This window comes from Mytilus californianus, unplaced genomic scaffold (assembly GCF_021869535.1).
Source record: "Mytilus californianus isolate M0D057914Y unplaced genomic scaffold, xbMytCali1.0.p SCAF_13, whole genome shotgun sequence".
In the NCBI taxonomy this organism is placed as follows: Eukaryota; Metazoa; Mollusca; class Bivalvia; order Mytilida; family Mytilidae; genus Mytilus; species Mytilus californianus.
In genome coordinates this window covers 25,579,282-25,594,027 of record NW_026262615.1, presented here as the reverse complement: position 1 = coordinate 25,594,027, position 14,746 = coordinate 25,579,282, and the positions used below count along the sequence as shown (strand labels likewise).

At 33.1% G+C, this 14,746-nt stretch overlaps 1 protein-coding gene across 1 annotated transcript in view; it reads left to right on the top strand.

Annotated features, from left to right (window-relative positions):
- Window positions 1-14,746, top strand: part of LOC127723410 (glucose dehydrogenase [FAD, quinone]-like) — a 33,947-nt gene that overhangs the window by 4,600 nt on the left and 14,601 nt on the right. The window contains exons 2-5 of the mRNA XM_052230038.1: window positions 2,602-2,748; window positions 7,777-7,982; window positions 10,456-10,645; window positions 11,787-11,915. Coding sequence (XP_052085998.1) covers window positions 2,616-2,748; window positions 7,777-7,982; window positions 10,456-10,645; window positions 11,787-11,915 — 658 coding nt within the window. The 5' untranslated portion in view covers window positions 2,602-2,615. The remainder of the gene's footprint in view (window positions 1-2,601; window positions 2,749-7,776; window positions 7,983-10,455; window positions 10,646-11,786; window positions 11,916-14,746) is intronic.

Here is a 14,746-nt window from a genome sequence, read left to right as displayed (position 1 = left end):
CTACCAGATCATCCTAGCTTGAGTTTTTTTGTTCTGCATGCTTTCCTTCGTTATGTAACATTTTGGCGGGAATGTCAAATCCACAATAAAACTTAGAAATATTTATACGGAAAAGACTAACTATCACAATTTATGTAGAAAAAATCCAGTGTCTATGCTGGGAATCGAACTCAAGACCTTTAGCATATAGACCCACGATTCATACCCCAATACCAGGACGACTTGATAGAAATTTACTGTTAATTTAACATATTTAAACATTGAATCCACGGTTGATAAAAGGTATATACTATAAAGTAATATATAAAATATATTATAATGATTGTGTGGCGTTCTAAGCTAGATTTTATGAAGCGTAAATGGTTTTTTATCCAATCTAGAACAGCTGGGATGTAAAATAGTTATCCCATTCGGACTTGATGTGTTAGTGTAAAATCACCCTCTGGCCTCCGGACATCGGGGTGATCTTACACTGACACACCGCGTCCTCATGGGATAACTATGACATATCATACAATCAGTTCTTTTTTTATATCCGTTTGATGACACTAATTGATGATTAGAAATCAGTAATAATAATTATGACGGCAATCATCCTTATCACGCACATCTTCAAATAGACTGTCTTTATGCAAATCAAAACGTAAGTTCCGCCCGTTCAGTTGAAAAAAAACATTGTTTATACAGTATGTTTTTGTGCATAATTGTAAATTCACTGGAAGAAAAAAAAAAGATGGACGAAAGATGCCAGAGGGACAGTCAAACTCATAGATCGAAAACCAACTGACAACGCCATGAAATAAAGCATGGCATCAAACAATTACGTTCCACATTTTTAAGAAGAAAGGTTTTGAGAAAAGGTGAATATTAGCCAAGCCTTGGTTACAAATTTGATGATGACATTATTAAGGTGAGGTCATAGGAGAAATGGTCAGGTTTTTATTATTTAATTAAACATTTAAAGGTAAATCCAGAAAAGCGCTTCGGACGCCTGAAGTTAATAACGTGTTGTTTTCATTTTTTAAACTTAATGTACTCTACGTATACCTTACAACAAAATTATTTTTATTTACCTGTGTACGTTATTTTATTTGGCCGTATTTTGTTCAAGGTTATGGTTGTCTTTTTGATATTGTTTTACATCTAACCCCTCTTGTTTCAATAATTTGGTATTTACATTGTGTCAAAAATCAAATTTATTCGTTCAGTGTATGTTCATTTGTTTTTGTTAATATGTCTTTTGATTGAGTTCAGCCATTTCAATTGATATTTTATAGTGTGTCTCTCTATGTTGTGATGTTACACTATTGTTTCAGGTAGAGTGAAGGTTGGTACCTATTAAAACGTTTAAACCCGCTGCATTTGTTTGCACCTGTCCTAAGTCAGGAACCTGATGTTCAGTGGTTGTCGTTTGTTGATGTCGTCCATAAATGTTTCTCGTTTCTCGTTTTTATATAGATCAGACCAATGGTTTTCCTGTTTGAATGGTTTTACACAAGTCATTTTTGGGGCCCTTTATAGCTTGCTGTTTGGTGTGAGCCAAAGGTCCGTGTTTGAAGGCCGTATTTTGACCTATAATGGTTTACTTTTACAAATTGTGACTTGGATGGAGAGTTGTCTCATTGGCACTCATACCACATCTTCTTATATCTATAGATCATAGGTGTCACCTAAAACAATGTTTGGCCATCGAATAGATAAACATAAAGTTCTCATACCTTGGATATATCTGTTGTTGTTCTATTATATCCTAGCGTACACATGTCAAAAGGGCAAAACTGTGCTTAATGTGATTGAATAAACTGTCCTTTAAAGAAAAGGGAATGTTTTACAACAAAAATGTTATGTTTTATATAATTAAAAGATAAAACAGTTAATTTTGAAATCTAGAAATATTTTGAACATATTTCTTTTTAAAGCTGATTTGGTCTCAGATCGCACCTTCTTCTTTGCTATTTTCAATCAAGACCCATTATTTGCAATCCTTTACTATCAAGATGAATCTCGACACCCGATCTAACTGAACTCACTGTAGTTGAATTATCTGCGTGAAATACTACGCATGATTTACTTGTGTATGTTTTTTGTGTATGTTTCAGTATTTTGAATGGATAAAAATGACCGTTTAAATTAATCTCTCTACTAACAAACTATAGTTCCATTAGATAGCCACTGCTTAGTTACCTTGAAAAGCAAGTAACTTCATTCTAATGTATAGCATTATAATGAACTATTTATGAATGACTGAGTGTTAGTTCAGAGTTTAGGTGATTAACCGAAAATAATTGATAAAATGTAATCGTAACTCCACTTTTCGCACTCTTTTTCTTTTGATCTTGTTCAATGACCGACGGAATGGCCAATGTTTAATATAGTACACTAAAATAGATAAAAGCAAACAATGTTCATTAACTGCCTGTAAAGTAAGTACTGGTTAGTCACAGTTGAAGAGGGCTAAACACTAAATTCAGAATATAATCTTTCCTAAAGCACGAAAAAGAATGAAACTAAATGATGCACAAATGAATCATTATTTCGTAAAATGCAAACGCTGGTTTGTTGAATGTATGAGATCATGGAGAATATGGTTAATTTTTTTAGGGTGAACTTTCATCATGTTCCTTGGGCATTCACTTTTGAACAGTGTAACCATAGCAAATTTCCTGCAAAATGTGTTGCCGCCTGGACCGAAAGACCCACCTGGAGTTTTTAACAGATCATTGCGACGGTACTACGATTATATTATAGGTATGTGAACATAAATATATATATTCCGATGTATGGTAGACAAAACTCATCAAGATACCTATCTATAATTGTGTACGCCAGACGAGCATTTCGTCTACAAAGACTCATCAGTGATGCTCGAATCATAAAAGGTTAAAGGCCAAATAAAATTAAGAGGACAAAATTTCGAAAATTTTTGCCAAATACAACTAATTTATCTATTCCAGAGATAAAAAAAGGAGTAAAGTATGATTGCGAAGTGCCAACTTCAAAGCTATTATTTTTATAAAAGTTGTAGGTTTAAATGACATGTGAAGCCATTTGTCTACACAATTTTATAAAACAATACAATTTACATCTTTATTTGATTAGTTTATGGCCGATAGCTATCAAAGTCTTGTATTTTTTCCAATCAGCTGATTATTGATGTTCTGTCAAGTTCGAAACGTGTGACGATTTCAAAGTTAAAAAGCCAACTGATACGAAAAAGGTCAGAGAGGCCCGAAAAAAAACCCAAAAAAAGATGGACGATATCGGATAACTTTAATTCTTTCGCAAAACACTTTTGCCAATAATAATTTGTTTTTGAACAATTTTCTCTTTTGTAAAAAGCGAAAACCCTGTTACTAGATAAGAAGTCTGTCCTATCACTGATATATATAGAGAAAATAACAATGGAGATATATATTCTCTTTGTCTCATTCCGGTGGAACATGGAAAGAATGCCGATGTTTTCTTGATTTGTTTTTATCGTTTTTATCATACACATTTTTTATAACAGTTTACATTTTACCACAAATATTGTTGAGAATTAGTCCATTTATACAGATGCAAATCAATGAATGCACATTAAAGCTTTTTGTTTTCGATTTGATATTTTGTTGAAGATTGAATGAATGAAGGATAAAGATATTATTAACAGTCGATTAGTCTTTCCGATATCCACTCTGATTATGATAAATTAAAAAAATCTTTCATTTAGTACAGAAGTGTACAATTTGTCAAGAAACAGCTTAATATAATAATGTGTCTTTAATTGCTTGGATCTTTTTGATTTCATTTATTTTTGAAAATCGGATGTAGCTTTCCTTTTAGCTACGAATTTGGTATATGCCCGGACTCAAATGTGAAATTTGAAAAAAAGTACATTAATGTGAATAAATTGGTCTGATGTAAATTTGAAGTATTCTCTGAAGATTTTAATTTATTATAATTTTTTAACTTCATGATTCATTTTTACTTATTTTTTCTGCTGTTGTAACTGAATTCATTATCTCGTTTAAGTCACCAGTAGTATCGTTTGTGAGATTTTCAGGATCATGTACGTCTTCGCAATCATCAGTATTAAGATTTGTGAAGAAATCGCAAAATATTTCAATTGGAATTTCGGGCGATATGTTCTTTTAGTCTTGACTCAAAATATTCTAACATTCATCAGAATTCTGATTTTTTCAATCTGTGATGCTTTTTCTTTTATTTATTCTAAAGTCATTTAAACTTTTGTAAAGTATCTTTCTGTTCTTTCTTTCTCTTAATTTGTTTTAAGCTTTCTTCGGTGAAAACTCTTTTGTTGTTCTTGAGCATGTTGATAACTCATTTTGCTTTTTTGTAATTGAAGTCATACCTCGGTTTGTTATTTTTCGTTGAAGGATTATCCATTTTTTTTTTTTGGGGGGGGGGGGATCGTTTTACTTAATTCAGGAGTAGCAGCTTCCGTAAACAAATCGCCTATTTCGTAAACAACTCTGTTTATAAAAGTTATGTCTTTTACTGCTTCATAAGGACAACTTAATAATTTTACAGCATCTACTTTAGCTTCAAATACATCATTTCTTTCAATGTTCCATTTGATTAACTTTTCTTCACTTCGAAATATGTTGTCCTTGCTACACGTATTATGTCTTAGTACAATGTATTAAAGTCGATTGCATCGGAATTACTAACCATTTCTGAAAATCGTGTTATCCTATGAAATTATAATCTACCACAGATGAATTTTACTTGTTAATTTGCCTGATATATTTTTACCCATTCCAATTGAATTTGCTCATATCAAGAAGCATGTTTCCAAAAAAGTATAACACAAATACTGAACTCCAAACCATATCTTAAAAGAGGAAGTCCATAAAAACTGACAAAATCAAACGCTACTGATCAACAAAACAAGTGAAAAACAACTGTTATATTCCTGACTTGGTAGTGGCATTTTCTGAAGCAAATGGTAAGTTAAATCTAGTTTAATAGCTAGCTAAACCTCCAACTTAGTTGACAGTTGTGTATAGTTCTTTATAAATTTTATGGTAGCACATGAAATTTATCAAAAGTAAAAGCAAATAGGTTTAACCAAAGTTGTTTTTATTTCTATCCGTATTACCTCGTATTTTAGGAATAGTATAACTTACTAGTTTGCCCGCATCGTTTTTGCCGTTAATCATTGATCTCATCGATAATATTCTTTGGATCTATTTGTATAACATCTCGATCAGTTGCCATTCGGCTATTTCAGTCCCCTGCTAAGCATATATATTAACAATCGGTCGAACAAGTTAAAAGTAGAATAACAAGAATACCGAACTCCAAGGAACATTCAAAACCGAATGTCCCTTAAGGATGTTCGCTACTCTGTTTCAAAATAACAAGCTTTTTAAAAGACTGTTATAAATTGATAGTATATAAATAAAGGAACTAAAAAAGCAGAAAAAAAAAAATAAGAGTCCGTGTGCTTGTTTTTGAGATATAAGCCATTGAAAATTTGGCGGGAAATGATTCTCTCTAGATTTTTCATACTTTTATCATTGTACGCTTTTCTCTTTTAAAAACTATGAAAAAATAACAAAGATTTTATAAGATTTTCAAATATGGCTTTTAAAACTATATGAAATAAAATTATGAAAAGAAAAGTAGGGGTTAGAGGACAAAATTATTTAATGGCAAAACATGCATAAAACCAGAGGATTCCGAAAATATGGCAAAAATTCAAAAACAAGAGGAGCGAACATCCTTAACAAATGGCAAAATCAAAAGCTCAAACACCTCAAATGATTGGAAAACAACTGTCATATTCCTGACTTGGAACATGCATATCCTTATGTAAAAAAATGTGAATTAAACCTGGTTTTATAACCAGCTAAATCTCTCACTTGTATGACAGTCGCGTAAAATTTCATCATATTGACAACAATGAGTGAGCAAAACAAACAGACATAATAGGTAAAAATGTCAAACATTGGGGTACAACAGTCAACATTGTGTTATTATCTTAATCACTATAAAAAGAAACAAGTATGTCAACAAAGAAAAACAAAATGGCATGTAGACACTCTATAGACAAAGCACATAAGCAAAAATGAAAGTCATGAATAAAAAATGACCATAGCTCAATCACACAATTGCGGGATGTATAAATACCGAGCTATGCCAAAAGGATATTACCAAAAACGGACTAAACAGTAAAGGTAAAAAATTAAAAGAACAATATACCACGTAATTAAAATAATAAACAACGTCAGTACCTATACTCTATACTTCAAGACCATCATGTATTATTTTTGAAGTTGATACTGAATATTTATTAACAAGGTCTTGGTATCTTCCGATGAAAATTTTTAGAAGAAGGACGAGACGTTCTTTGACAAAACCCTGGTTCATCAACTTTCTGCTCAGACACTGGTGACGTTTTATAAAGTCTGAGTAAGGGCTGCAAGCTCTTGAATACCGAATGAGTTGGGAAATGTATATCCTATATGCAGAGAAAGTTGCTGCTAAGGTGGGGGAATGTTATAATTTCAAAATGAAAATCCTCTCGTTTGTTATAGATTCTAAAGATAAATAGTTTGTTTTCAATTTCACTGAATGCACCGTGTGATCTATCATTAATATGTTTTGGCGGAATATATACAGTGCCAACTAGGTCATCCTCATCTAAATTAGTGAAAGCAGAAGAGAGATTAAACCTATTTTCTTTTACTGTTGATAATTTTGATGTGTTTCCGTAAAGTTTCTTAAAAACATACAATTAAACCCCCGTGTCTTCTGTTATCAAATCTCCATCTGTTTTTCTTTTCTTACGTATAAGCTAGAAAGAAAATGTCATCGCAATCATCGGTTTTTGTCTCTTGTAAGCCAAGAACATCAAACGAATTTATTGATTTAATAAAGTCCGGATATAGTATTCGTCTTTTGATACCGCAAACGTTTAAAGAAAGTATTTTCAAACAAGTTATGTCAATATCGGTGTTCGATCTAAGAATCCTCAATCGCAACAATATTCAGGTGTATTGGAGAATGAGTTAGTTCGTGCTCTTTTACTTGACCTATTCATGTTCAAACAACATCATAATGTGTGTATTTAAATATTCTGCAAAAGACCATTTTCCAAAAACAGTCTCATATAGAAATTGTATAATTAACAAAATGTTGCCTAGTTGAAATTTTGTGTTGTCCACTGCGAATTATATATTCATTAGTTATATGGGTATTTCGGGAAAAAGGACAGACAGCAATAATTTAAATCAACTTATTCAACAGTCCATTACTTGCAAGTTTAGTTTGCAGTTGTCAATCAAAACACTATAAATATAGACAATGCAATTTCCAATAGGAAATTCCTTTTACGACTAAAACTGAGCCACTTTTACTATGAAGTGTCATGAAAAGTTATATCCTAGAATGGAAAATTCATATTCACTACTATTTTTTTCAAAGATCAAAACATAGGGCTGTGCGGCATATTTTCATCATTGATATGCCCCGAACTTCTGTGAGTTCACACTTGTACTAAAATTCTGTACTACACCTCCTTTTATTTTGGGTCTTCCTCAGAAATAAATTTGGCCGATATCCATGTGTATTTATACTGGTAACATTCCCAGACATAAAGATCATATTTTGGAACCAGTACGTAAACAAAGCAAAATATCAATGAACATTATATATCTCACAAAAAGAGGCGTGGTTTGTGAAACAGCTGTATTTACAAAGTGCAACCTATAGCCATGGTTCCAAGTACTATGCACATGATGCATGACAATGATTTTCTTTTTGTTGCAGTTGGCGGTGGCTCTGCAGGGTCTGTGCTTGCTGCACGTCTGACAGAGGACAAAACATCTGTCTTGGTTGTAGAAGCTGGTGGATCTGATTTGGAAAACGAAGCCACTGTTATACCAGGGGCATGGGTAACTCTCTTAAGGACTAAGCAAGACTGGAATTATCATAGCGTTCCACAGAAATATTCATCTTTTGCTATGGAAAAAAAGGTATTTACGATATCGCAATGTTCAATTTATATTAACTATCAAATATGGATTACTTTACTTTTTCCGGGACCTTTGCATTGTAACAATAAACAGATTAGAGAGTTGTTAGCAAAAGACCATAAATATAAAATTCCCCAAGCCTATAAACTAGAAGAATAGCTTCAGGTGATAGATGGATGGAGTCGAGGTTATAAGGTCGAGTCAGTTGATCTTTAACTTAACATTTCATCTGAAGGATCTGGTTTGTTTTGTTATGTATTCAGAATCGAATTCATAAAGTTATATAAATCATGAACACACGGGTTTCCTACGTTTTCGGGATGCATGAGGTTGTTAATGCATTATCCTTTCTTCGCCACGAATATGATATTGTTCAATCAGACAAAGCCTCTAAGCTTAGTATTGTATATGAAAAAATCATAAGTAGGATTTCCTAAACATGTAAAAATTAACGTTCAATTCTCAGTCTAGGAATCCCACCTATACAACAACATCATTTATGAAAATGAGATCTATGTAAATCCCTAATTCGTCCTTCTGTCAATATCCTAGCTTTATTTGGCAAAACATTTCGGAATTGTTACCCTTAATTCTCTGTCACTTCGTACTTTATTTGACCTTTTAATTGTTTTGATTCGTGCGTCACTAGTGAGTCTTTTTGTAGACGAAACCCGCGTCTGGCGTACAAAAAGATAAGCCTGGCATCTTTGATGAGGTCTATTAGAATAACAATAAAAAAGGACAATGAAAACGTCCTTTCTTCCTATTGGATTACAAAACACTACATGGGTCCTTGTAATGAACGATACATAGCTTGTTGGTCAGAATGTTCGACTTAACATCGTTCTAAAGTTCTAACTTGCATACTTTCAACATCAAAATATTGCCGCAAAAATATTGTGAGGATTGGTATAATCAAACATCATTGTGTCGATGTTTTAGAATTCTTAAGATCTACTGCATAATGGTTAATAATCGATCCAGTTTTGCAGTTTTACGAGTATTGAAACTGTTGATTTTTCTGAGCTCTACAAATATTCCCCATCCAAGATTGGATGATCTTTTAACCGTCTAGTTATTTATAAAAGAAAATGGGACTCGTAGATACCAATGGTTGGCTTATGTAATGCAAAATCTGTTTTTGTTAAGATCCAAGTCGCTTCCAACAACAAATACACAGAAGATGATATCATCAAAAATGCTGACCTTTCTAGCGAAACATATTTGTTGTATTTCGTGGAATGATAATTTAGTTTGTATTGTACATGTTGTAATTGGTACCAATTGTGCAATCAGATTGACTTGAGTCATACTCATATGACGCACAATCCATACAAACACAAAAAGAATAGGTATCTTGACAAGTGTTTTAATTCCACTTTCAGGTATACTGATGATGTTCTGAAATTTAACATCCATCATTTCAAACAGTGCTGGCATCATATCCTAGCGCCCTCGAAATGAAGTATATTTTTGCACTAGCAAGGATGCTTCATTTTATTTTACTCCAAACTAGGATCTATGATTTCATTTTTTGGTATACTGATGATGTTCTGAAATTTAACATCCATCATTTCAAACAGTGCTGGCATCATATCCTAGCGCCCTCGAAATGAAGTATATTTTTGCACTAGCAAGGATGCTTCATTTTATTTTACTCCAAACTAGGATCTATGAAACATGTGACGATTTCAGCTTTCTTACTGTCGACTCAACTACCCATTTCCCAGTTAAAATACCATCTGTTCCATCGTATATGGTTTATATATCCCAATTGAACGTTAAGAGCGGAGTTTTACTGTGTGTATTGCTGTGTGTTTGTTTATTCTACATTTGCTAGAGATATAGGGGAGGGTTGAGATGTCAAAAAACATGTTTAAATCCGCCGCATTTTTGCGCCTGTCCCAGGTCAAGAGCTTTTGGCCTTTGTTAGTCTTGTATGTTTTTTTTTAATTTTAGTTCATTTATATGTTTCGGAGTTTAATGTGACCTCCATTTTCACTGAACTAGTACACATTTTGTTTAAGGGCCAGCTGAAGCACGCCTCCGGGTGCGGAAATTTCTCGCTGTGTTGAAGACCCATTGGTGGCCTTTGACACATTTCCAATTTCCATTCTCAATTTTAGTTGACATTATATAGACTTCATTAACACGGATTTAATCCTTACAATTGAAACTCCTTCAGTAGGGTAAACATCCAGCCTAGCTTGGTTGGGAGTTCATGCGATTTCCTCGTGCTAAGCTTTTAACCTTAATTTGTATTTGCAAAAATGATTTGCGAGATTTGAACACCGGCAGACAAAATTTGCCTCTAATTTATAAGGAAGAATGACTGAAATCGACATTTCATAAGTTTTACGGCCAACGAACTGGTTAATCAATACAAAGTTTGTTTTGTTACATATCTTAACGTGTCATGCTCATTACACTTACTGCAATACTACACTCTGTATATCTATAAAAAATTTGACAGCAAATATATTTGGCCAGTGGTAAGATGTTAGGAGGATCCGGGAGTATGAATGGTATGATTATGGTCAGAGGTAGTCGCCATGATTATGATGAGTGGGCAAGACAAGGATGCAAGGGTTGGAGCTACGAAGAAGTTTTACCTTACTTCAAAATGATAGAAAAAATTCAAATACCAGCACTATCAGGTTCACGTAAGTAAGATAGCTGGGTGTATATACACTTATGAAAACGCATCGTCTGAACAAACCAATATTTCAATTCACAAGGACAAAAATCAAACTTCGGACGAACCACGGTAATATGTAATACGTTGATGGATACAGTAGGGAATGCAGACTAAGACAATCAATCGCGTTCACTTATCATAAGCAGTCATGTGCTTGCTAACAGGCAAACGTGAATAAGAACTTCGCCTTTTATATTTACTGGAAACATGTATATAAACAACTTGTTATGGGTGTTTTTAATATTCACGTAAGTTGTATCCTAAACCTGCTATAAAATGAAAAATTACATTTAATAAAATTGCGACGCCGGAAGCTTTCTTTTTGGATTTAGCTTCACTTGGAATGTTCAAATGGTAAAACAATACGGTGAAGGTAGATTATTGACTTTTATCGGTTTTTTCTAAAAACAACAAAAAAAGGATGGCAATTATATTTTTTTAATATTTCAAATATTCGTTCATATTAAAGAATAAAAGTGTCGTTACATTCAAAAGGAAGAATTAACCAAAATGATTGCAGGAAAGTTAAAGGAATTTTAAGACCGAGGTTGTGGTCTTTTTAAACGTTCCAAGTATTTCTCCTCTTATTGAAATCTCATCTCGAGTGAAATATTAACAGCTGTTTGTAAAAATGTTTAAAAGTAGTGAAACGTTATATTAGTGATGAAAAAAAACACCAAATTGTATGATGCCCTTTACAATTTTGTTTTTTTTTTCATTTTGACTCAGAAAAAATTTTGACAAATGATTTCAAAATGTTAACGGTAACTTGTTTTGTCAGTAAACAGACTGAAATCGAAGGACCAAACATTACACAATAGATATCAACACGTTTCTGCCAGACTGACAGTAATCAAAGTTAAAATTAAAGAACAGTTGCATTATTTATTCGGAGTTAAGTCTAGAAAGTATCAACATAAAGGTAAAGAAGTTATTGCCTGTTTCATATTACCACCAATATCATACAAAAGTAATGTTTAATTGCTGAGCCAATTGAGCTTTGAAATGGGTATTTTGAGCGGTAACATACTTCCTTTGTGCAAATATGTTTCATTAACGATGGGATAAAACGTTTTAAGTTCTTAAGCATGTATTTATCCTTTCAGCTTATAGAGGCACAAAAGGACAAATTGTGGTGACACCTCAGAAAAGCACAACTTTAGAATATTTCTATCGGAAAGCTGCTTCGGAAATTGGTTACAGGTCTGTGGACTGCAATGGATATAGCGAAATAGGTACAATTAACATTAGTATAAATGGCAAGGTGTTTACTCAAAGTTACTATTGACGTCTAATAATAGGTTGTCTTCATACTGTTTAAAAACATATATGGTTTCTATATACTTTTGTCTGAAGTAAGGAAGATCATTTGCTACTTCCGGTTTAGAAAATGTCACTTTTGGTCTCATATGATAGTTACAATGTATGTGTTTGTCTCATTCATGTTATATCAATAATGCTAACATTATCGTGTTATCTGATATTATATTTAGTAGTCAACATATGTCATGTATGATAGCTTTATTAGCACCGATTCCAAAAATCTATTGTTTTTATATACTTTTGCCTGAAAACCGGAGATAATTTGCAAAGTCCAGTTAAGAAAATGTCATTTCTGATCTCATATGATAGCTATATTTACACTGATTTCAAAATATATGGTTTCTATATACTTTTGCCTCAAATAAGGGAGATACTTAGCTACTTCCTGTTTATTGAAGGTAATTTCCGGTCTCAAATGATAAGTTTTATGTATGCCTATTAAAAATATAATAGTTATATTTTCCATGAAAATGTGCAAAAAATGGCTACTTCCGGTTGACATTTTTAAAGGTCATGTGTCACCCAACATTTCACAAAAGACCCTATGGCGTTATTATGAACCAAGTTGAAGTAATAATCAACAAACCTTAAATTCAAGCATTTCAGGGGCAATAGCTCCTATAAGATATCATGGGATTGGTTCAGACCAAATGTGTCATACCTTTATCACAATTAAACAAACATTTTGCACTTGTTTTTTTATATATATCTTTAAAAGTGTCCGAGGAGATCATAAAACAAGAAAAGGTCAAAATTTTGAACATGACCTTGACCTTTGACTTTGACCTTAAATAGATTTTTCTGAACCAAGGACCTCAAATCAAAACACTTTACGTCTCTATCACTTACCATTCATGTAAAACATCAATATATCATTATGTATAATAAAGAAGGAGAAATAACTCTCATATGGAATCTTCGTATCGCTTCTGTCAAAATGCGACAAAACATCCTGAGGATATAACGAGCAATTTAATAAAATAAATTGGTAAAACAGAAAAGTGGAAAGACCAAACATAATATGTCTTTCCGTAGAAAAGTGGAAAGACCTAATAAAAAAGCGAACACTGAGGTAAATTCAAAAAGGGGAAAGTCCTTAAAAAGTGACAAAATAACACAATAGGACTTACAATTTAAAGTATACATACATGACATATGTTGACTACTAAATATAATATCAGATAACACGATAATGATAGCATTATTGATATAACATGAATGAGACAAACACATACATTGTAACTATCAAACTATTTATAAAAGAGAGGCGAAACAAACCAGTGGGACATTCAAACTCATAAGTCGAAAATGAACTGACAACGCCATGGCTAAAAAAGAAAAAGACCAACAGACAAACAATAGTACACAAAACACAAGATAGAAAACTAAAGACTGAGCAACACGAACCCCACCAAAAACTGGGGGTGATCTCAGGTGCTCCACATGTGGCATTCGTCGTGTTGCTCATGTTAATACAAACCTGGTAATAAGTCTAATTTTGTAGGTCACATTCGGGAAAATGGGGGGACGGGATTGTAGTTACTACATTAGGAACATATCCGCTATCATTTGTGAAACGGATATTCCATAACGGTCAACAAACTCGTGATTGCGTCCGTAAAACTAACGAAGGGATGATTTCAACTTCACCACTTGGAACTCTTGGTTTAATAGCTTCCTTGTGAGCAGCAACCCTATATCAAGATAGAAATAAAAGCCCTGGAATATCATATCAACTGGTATAATAAAAAAAATTATTCAACTGTTTGAAAATTAAGATAGCTTCATAAATATCTGATTTGTTAAGAATCACCCACAAGAAATAGAACAACAAGAACAACAACAAAAATACTTTACTCTCTAAAAACCAATGCAATGTAGGTACACAGAATGAAATACAAAAAGAAATTGATTAGTGTTAAACTCCACTTTCATCACTACTGTGCTATTTCGTTGCGGTTAGTTTTTATTGGTGGAGGACGCAGGAGTGCCTCGAGAGAATCACCGACCTTCGGTAGGAAAACTGACAATCCTAGTCACTTAAGATTATAGTCGAGTGCACCTACTACGTGCGGAATTCGAACTCGTAACATCAGTTTTGACCGAATAGTGACACAGTAGTTCGACTACTTAGACAACTCGCCCCGAAAAACGATATGCAAATTATACTTAGTATGGTAGAGGTGAGTTAACAAAACATCGTATTCCCATTTCGTCTTTGCGTTGTTATCAAGTTTCAAATCTTTTTAACTAAACGCAACATGATAAGCATCGTGTGAAGCTTATTTCCGGCGTATAACAAAAAAAGTAAAACAAGACTTTTGTCATATAATAAACAAGCTTTTATTAATGTTATATTTAGTTCAGGTAATAATGAATTATAGCGACAATAGTTTATACCGAGGTTCGAATCCAATTAATCGATTAAGAGACAAATCAAGGTTATTCATACTGACTAAGGGAATCGCATAAACTCTAAAAGGTGCGAGAACTGGTATGTCGACAAGGAAAACGCCTTCTTATATACGTGCACTCTGTCCGGGAATAGGACACAAGTGGTAAAATTAATGATCAGACGACTATACTATATTCAGATCTAAAACCGAGGAACCCTGGGCCTTGTGAGTTGAGACACCGACACATCGTGTCGATCAATAGATGTGTAATAGTAACCGTAATTGTATGTTCCTTTTAACTTATATTCCCCTTCTGCAATCGGGGGAATTGCATGTGTTATTAGTAG